Here is an 8196-nt window from a genome sequence, read left to right as displayed (position 1 = left end):
CTGCCCTTTTTGAAGACTGGAGTGACATTTATGGAGAAATATGATTTTAAAACTATTAAAGACTCACTCAAATTGCCAATAAAATAAGAATGTCTAAACAAGATATTCAGATACAATGTAATATGTTTATTTTTTTAAAATCCAATTTGTAAAGGTCCCTTTTTAAACAAAACAAGAACAAAAAAATCAACACAATTCAGAGGGCTTATCTCATTTACCGTATTCTTCCCCACTCCTCACTTATCATAACACAAAGCAGCAACTTATATTATTAGTGCTCATATAGTGCACCTATATGAATTTTGATTTGTGTATTAAGGTTTAAATACAATGTATTTTCCGTGAGCATAGCCCAAAGAGTACACAACATTACATTTTCAAAGCGTATGTTGAAAAAAGAGGACAATAAATGTATATCCAAGACAGTTAAACTCAAATATTTTGACTTGGCAAATCCTATAACAAGTAACAGCAACTTTAAACTGCGTACAAAGCAGAACAGTGCCAACATGCCTCCGGTCAGTGAGCTATGGTAAAATATCAAGCGCACATATAAAGGAGAGAAGCCAAAGAAAACGGCCACAAATTCAGAGCTAACCTGAGGCACACCCAACCGCGACCGAAAAAAGGCAGCCCACTTTCCCACTCTAGAATGCAAAGAGCCCAACAACAACGAAAAGCACTTCTACGCTACAGAAAGTGAAACGGTAACTTCTTCCAATGTCGTCTCTGCGTTGCTAAACAACTTGCTCAAAAAATGTAAAGATGAACACCTAATTATACCAAACAAATGTACAAACTCCAAAAGTCAGAGAAGCTCCAGAAGACTGCCACTTTCAACCTTGCATAGTGATAGCTGGCGTTGATATTGCTACCATAGCTTCAGCAGAAGATATGGAAAAGGAAAATCTGCACTTCTAAGTGATGCACATACGTAACATTTTCTGCACAAAATTCAGTTAAACATAGTTTTAATAAAAGGGAAAACAGCTCTAAAAAGGGAAAGATAGTGTTCACAAGCTTAGAAATAAAAAAATACAAAACCAGAACATTCCATAATAAAAAAATGAAAATCATAAACACTCCATCATAACAGCACCTATTTTATCACTAAATAAGCCCCATACATGCAACAAACTACAACTATTGTATAAGGCTGTCAAATGAAAGGTTTACTTTTCATATAAACAAAGTGTAAAAATAGCAATAAGTTGCAATCTTCAAATTTAATGCTATGTGAGGATTTTGTCCCCCTCAGATTCATTTGGTAGCAATTTCAATATGCATTTGATATAAAGGTCATTCGTCTAGGAGCCGTGATACAAATACATCGTCCCTAGGACGGTATTGTCATATCTCTGTTCGACCTTGACAGAATTGGAATGCTCAACAACACTACTAAGTTCGGGGATGCTTTCAGCAGTATCCCCAAAACCATGATAGTGTCCATAGTGCAAAGTGTCTCCGGGGTCTTCCACCCAGGAGGGCCGGTTAGAAACGCAGCTACTCGGGCTCCCATTCAGATGCAGAGATCCACACATATCGGTGGAATTATTCATGGCTTTTTCTGGTTCCTCGGTGCCGTTACTGGTGTGAACTCGATGTCTACTGGGAGAAGTTATCCCAGGAATGGCTCCGTTAGGTGTTAATGTCAAACACTCCTCACGCCTGGCATCCATCCCACTGAGCTGTTGTGCGGCGGTGAAATCCAAATGTCCATTGATGGCACATCCATTTGTCAGTGCATTCAATATGGAGCTACTGCTATTCATATCTGCATTAAGAAATACACCTGTCACCAACAATTAAGAATAAATCGAAATACATCAAAATGTCTCCACTACACTCCACTTATTTTAAAAAATGTTCCCATACACAGATCTGAAAATAAATCTACTCTTTCTTTATTTATAACAGTACAGGTAGTTCAGAGTAATGAGAGCTGACCATTAAGCTTGCAGCACGGCTTCTAATGTTGAAAATGCAACTGTCTATCTACATTCAATGTGTAAATATGCCTACATCAGTCTTCGCAAAGACAGTGTGAACTTCTCAGAACTTTTTTCATTTAACTGTAGGAAACAGGTGTAGCACACAACGTGCTGGGTAGTGCTTTGAAAGGTGGAATAGAAGGCATCTTTCCACCTTAACTGTAATGCCCTCTTGGGATGAAAGATTATGCACATACAACGACTGAGTATCTGTGAGAGGATGAAGGGTTGGATTTTTTATTTTTCAGCTGTAATGTATCCATGGCTTTTCTTTTTTAATGGCAATTCTCACAATATACAGTGAAATGGGTCAAATAAAGAAATGTTATGTTGGGGTGCTAATATAAAAATGTTTCAAAGTTCCTTTATTCAGAAAGTACTTAAATTTCTCTAGCAGCTTGCTAAAAAGCATACTAGGCAGGTTTGTATTTCAAGGTGGGTTTGTAACATCTGTACAATCCATATGCAAAATGCCATGCAATAGCAACAGCAGAGTGCACAGAAGACTAAAAAAGATTAGCAGTAGGAAACAAAATTTTAAAAATGCGCATGCAAAACCCACTAACAACCATTTTAAAACAAGTTCTCTTTTGAATTTAGTAATTAGTACAAGTTTTTATTGCCATAAACGGATTTTATCAGTATGTCTGAAACGTATGTTTTTGCAGTGGTACTCAAAGTACTGGCACAAAAAATGGGTTATATGTTCTGCCTTTAAAATGCCTACTGGTAAAGGACATCTAAAATTTACATCTATATTGGTAAAGATGAGCAAGGCAAATGTAGAATCTACAGACCTATGTGGTGACATTTAAAGATTTCACATTCCGTTATTAACCTTGGATACATGCACATATGTTTATGTATACACGAATGCATAAAACCTATGTGCAAAACAGGATTGCATTTACTGCGTATTTCCAATTCAAGCCACTAAGTCTGTTGGTAGCTTCCCACATTTGTAAAACACTGGGTTCCTGTTTAAGTGACACATAATGAGTACCACTGTTTGACAAGGAAGAATCTGAAGTTTTGGTTCTCTATTAGTCCTTCGCAGGGGTATTACTTGAAATACGGATTACGATCCCGATACTTCACATACAGCAATACGCAATGCCAAGAAATGTGTTCCTCACTGGATGTGTACTAACTGGAGTTTCCTGTTTAGTCCCTACATGAGTTAAAATAACCACACCAGCTGAACTCACTAACCACAAATTCTTATTGAAAGTGGAAAAAAGAACCCAATCCCATCAAGACATCAAAGCTAATATTTCAGTGATGAAAACGCACAGAAGGAATTTCATACAATGTTTATTAACTGAAAAGTGCAAAATTTTTACTGTTTAAAAATAAATAATTATTGGCTGGCTTTGCCAAATCAAATTTAATAAAATTGGCACTACTGTTGATTAATATGTGAAAGTAGGTAATGAAGAGTTCTAGTGATAATTATAGAATGTTATTATTTGTTAAAAATTAGCACCTATGGTAACAGAGTATATTTATGAAAGACAATCATTTTTCCATAAATAAGAACACTTGGTAATTATCACTGGAAAATATCATAGACTACTTTTAAAGTACTGATTATATGTATGTGTGTATATATATATGTATTCCTAATATATTAAAATATCTATTATCATTCCCTTTGGTGAATCTGATCTGTGGTACAAAGCATAAACATACTTATCACAGAACGAATTCAAGAAAGAAACTCATTTCTGAATGTAATAATGCTGAATGTAATACTACTATCATAGTAACTCCATGCCTTCACCTACAAAGCGCATGGAAAACTCTGACCCAAGGCAGTTTTCATTGAAACTCTATACACATCCTGGGGTTACCAAAAGCATCTTGATCAAGCAGCCCTTAAAGAACTTAGAGCATTAATATTCACTAACGCTAGTAACATTTTGACTGTTTCATGAAGATTGGCACAAAACACAAAAACTGTTTTCCAAGGTACATTAGCTCCAAATACTAGTTTAAGACCTGCGATGTCCAGTCTTTTATTTACATTAAAAAAACATAGCAGGATCCTGCACTCAGATCAGACCAAATTCTGAACACATGGTATATGTTTAGCCTATCCTTTATAGTACTTGTTGAACTATTTTGAAAACAGTTCAGTTTCAACATATGTTAATTTCAAAGCTATATAAGCAGTAAGATATGTTTCTCCATTGAGTCTTCTTAGTAATTAAGTCTATTTAATGGAAATGAAATGAATAATTTTCAATTATTTCTGAATTTCCTTTAACCTGACATTATGGCAACTAAACGCAAGGCACAATGTAATACAAGCCTCAGGTTAAAAGTGAAACAGTCATTGTGGATTTCTGTTTATCTGAAATAAACTACTAATAAATCTTCTCTTTCACCATTACAATATATTGCATGAAACAGCTATTTTTATATTCCTACTAAACCCCCAATATAATGGGTGTTACAGCAATACAATAGTTTTTCAAGACTTTAGACAACAACGTGCAAAAATAAAGGACTAATTTTCATACTTAAATTAAAAATAAAATGCATATTGATTCTTGCAACGACAAGGAGTTTGCATTGCAGAAACAGTATATATTTCAATTTCTTTTGGTCCAACAGAAGTAGTCTCCTGTTGTTTGGTGTCTTCAACCATTTGAATGTTGTTGTAGTTAACAGGAAACTGTCCACTCCCACCTGATACAACCGCAAACTCTCTATCAACGTGCATATTGTCAGCATCGTCCTCAACTCCTCTGTTCATCATTGGTATTAAGCCATCAAAGCTGTAAGCTGATTAAAAAAAAAATCATATTTAGTCACTGGAGCACGCTTGAAAACCCAGCCAACAAACAGATGAGTATTTTGGTTATTTAAACAAGAGCTTTTTACAAATAAATGTAATTTTTTTTCAGGTGTAAAAGCTTCTGACTGATGTTTGAGATCCCAAATGCAGAATAAGTAAATGGCAAGTACCTGCACATTCATTTTAATCCCACAATCAATTGACCCTTCAATGTCCCTCAAATTAATGGAGAATTACCAGTATACCTATCAGACTTTGCACCTACGTATCAATTATTAGTCTGAATACTAATAGATTGATGAGCAATTTAAATTACTCATAATTAGATAGCTTTACAGCTAGTGTGCCTGACAGGTCAAAAGCACTCTGTACCTCACATTTGTCTGCTGTCAGCCTGGACTGCTCCTCCTGTCACTCCTGAGGGCCAGTTCCCAGTAACCTAACCCCTATTTACACCTCCAGGGATCCCATTCAGGAGCTGAACAAACAGACCTGTCCCCCAAGAAAAGCCAGCAAGTGGTTAGGCTGCTGTGGGAAATGCTTTAATAGGCAAGATGGGCTTGAATTCACTATCGTTTATACCTACCACCCAAAGCACTGCTCCAGTACTACTCCAGCAAACCCTGTGCTGCTCTCACACCGACACTTAACGCACCTTCCCACATACACTACACACACTCTTATTATGTTGCAAAGGGCTACTTTCGTAGACTACAAGTCAGCTCTCATTACCTTGGGCACCACAGACATTTTTGTAAACTACTCATTTTTAAAGAACCTTAAAGCAATAGCTAAAGTGTTTTAGGGCCAAAGAGATCACACAGGGTTTAAAAGAGATGAGGGCCCCTGGATCAGTGAGCTTGAAATTACCCTAACTTGGGAAGGGAAAGGCACCTAGATGTGTACATAGCAGTGCAGTTTCATGCCAGTCAATTCAAGTGTACACCTGGCAATACCCTCCATCCCCAACTCACCAAAAACACCTAAAAGCAGCTGTGCTGAGGCTCATGATACAGAGTCAGGCACCAGTTGTGCTCAGCAGGTCAGTACAACAGCAGGTAAGTACGACAGCAGGTACAGCACAGTGGAAAAGCCAACCTGCCAAGAGCCATGAACCAGAGGGGCAATGAACCATTAGGACTGCTGTGAACAGAGCCATCTGACCGGCTGGCCTTGTGTGCATCACCACCATCATCGTATTTGACCCTGTGTACCACCCTCTACCAACCAGCCTGGGAAGCAGGGGGAATTTCTGGAATTGATTTCAGAAAAATAGCCATAAAATCCAAGTCAAAAGTGAAAATTATTTGGTGTACAGTCTGAAAGTGGTCACTGATTAACTTTTGCTAAGTTTAGCTTCAGCCTGTGGAACTTATTTTTGTATTACATTTGAAAAGAATAGTCTGTATCACAGTGTGTTGTGCATCAGTGTTGTGTAATTTAGAGGCAAGTTCTTTATCATACTATGCATTCACTAACAAACACACGTGTGTGCATATAAACAAAATATATGCAAGTAACCCCCACCCACTGCAGTTTAGCTATTCCAGGACAAAGGGCAAAGCACAGCTCAAGTATTTATTTTCTTCCAACTCTACTGCTTACAGGTTCTTGTAAGGGACATACACATGGTCACAAGATGTAGGTTTTTTTCAAAGCAGTGATAGTTCCAATTTGGGGTATGGCCATGAAAATCCGATCCTTCCCTACAAATACAGGTTGCCTGCACTCTCCTGAATCTCCTGTGCAAATAGTCTCAAAAGGACAACATACCAATGTGGCTTTGGTAAGGACAAAATTACCACAAAACTGGGCTTGTGCAAAAAGGCCAGCTAAGCACACAGATGCACTGATGACTTCTCATCACTCGGCTGTGTCATTTACACGGCGCCTCAAGAACTCTGATTCATTCTCACTCCAACAACCTTTTTACACTGACATGATAAATTATTGCTGACGATGATTTTGAGGGTAGACACATCAGATCAGAAACTTCAGCTTTTGTGGCTCAGAAGCGTCTCTTAATTACTCTAAAAATCTTCAAGCAAACACAGTATAGCTTTTGGCTTTGTTTGCAAAGATCTTAAAAAGTCATACTAGCAAAGAGTTCAAATATTACTTACTCCAACTGCTTCTCTAACATGTCCATAAATTGCTCAGATCTTGTTCACTTAAGCATATTATTTGTTTACTCCATCTAACTTATCCACTGCTCCAACTGTTTATGCTGAAAGGTAATGCAGATACTGCAATTTTGTGACAACGTATATGATAAAAATAGCTTGCCCAGTGCCACTCACACTGACTGTGGAAAAATACTACCTATTAACTAGATTGGTGTCATTTTCTGAAACTAAGAGAGATTGCTGGTTATGAACACTCAGAAGGAATAGCTCTTCAAACCAAAATGTATGTATTTGAGTTCAAGCAGTGTCTCCCAATAACAGAACATGAGTGCATTGAAGACACCCTTCCATGGCGGTTATGGGCACCTGCATACTTTGTTCTTCTCATTCTATGTAGCTACTTCAGGACTTTATTCCTGAAAAGCAGCCTTGCATTTAATTGCATAGGCATTATTCTCCATAAGTTATTTATAGTCAGACCAACTACATGAAGTAACATAACCCCTTGATGATCGCCTTTGGAGTACCACGTCAAAGCCTCCAATCGTGGTATAGCTGAAATGGTGGCTGCAATGCAAGTACTCAACTAAACACTCGACTGTCAGTATTGATGTAACTTACATTGTTCATGTCTTATTTAGAAACAGTGTTTTGGTTTCAATTCCCCTCTTGTTATCTGGAATTAAGCACTGTTTGAGCCCATTTTATTTGTCTCATTGAAAGTCACATCTGTTAGAACAAGATAAACTTCAACTGAAGGGTCTTCAATAAAGACCTGCGAAGCCCCTTTCCTGATGCTTCACACAGGATAAAGAATCACAGAATCATCACACAACGGTTTGGGTTGGAAAGGACCTTAACTATTACCTAGTTCCAACAGAAATGAAGTTTGAGTGCAGACTGCTGCATTACTTTTAATAAGAATTTAAGGGGATGATCAACAGGAAGGAAGCAGAGGACAGATATTTATCGTGTTATTCAAGGTAATGCAAAGATGCAAAAAAGATATCTTCATACAGTAACCAAAATGTATCTTTGAGGTTCTACCACTACATCACTGCCGGCACAGGAAGAAGCAGTACCCTCAATGCACAAGGCTGAACAGGAATCCTTAAGGTTCATTCTAGTCTTAGATCCTCGTGTTATCAGTTCCCCTTGCAATACAATCCTGAAACCTTATGTCACAGTCATAATCCCTATTGACGTGAGAAATCTTTTTGCATTAAATTTCACATTCATGTTGTCTAGCAAAGAGCTTTTGAATTGTGAATGAATC

General features: G+C 37.5%; 1 protein-coding gene across 1 annotated transcript in view; it reads right to left on the bottom strand.

Annotated features, from left to right (window-relative positions):
* Window positions 1-105: 105 nt before the first annotated feature.
* Window positions 106-8196, bottom strand: part of ANKRD10 (ankyrin repeat domain 10) — a 30349-nt gene continuing 22258 nt past the window's right edge. The window contains exons 4-5 of the mRNA XM_010184919.1: window positions 4686-4781; window positions 106-1774 (exon numbers count right to left, since the gene is read on the bottom strand). Coding sequence (XP_010183221.1) covers window positions 1308-1774; window positions 4686-4781 — 563 coding nt within the window. The 3' untranslated portion in view covers window positions 106-1307. The remainder of the gene's footprint in view (window positions 1775-4685; window positions 4782-8196) is intronic.

Source organism: Mesitornis unicolor, unplaced genomic scaffold, assembly GCF_000695765.1.
Source record: "Mesitornis unicolor isolate BGI_N332 unplaced genomic scaffold, ASM69576v1 Scaffold46505, whole genome shotgun sequence".
In the NCBI taxonomy this organism is placed as follows: domain Eukaryota; kingdom Metazoa; phylum Chordata; class Aves; order Mesitornithiformes; family Mesitornithidae; genus Mesitornis; species Mesitornis unicolor.
The sequence above is the reverse complement of the archived record's forward strand: the minus strand, read 5'-3'. Positions and strand labels throughout refer to the sequence as shown.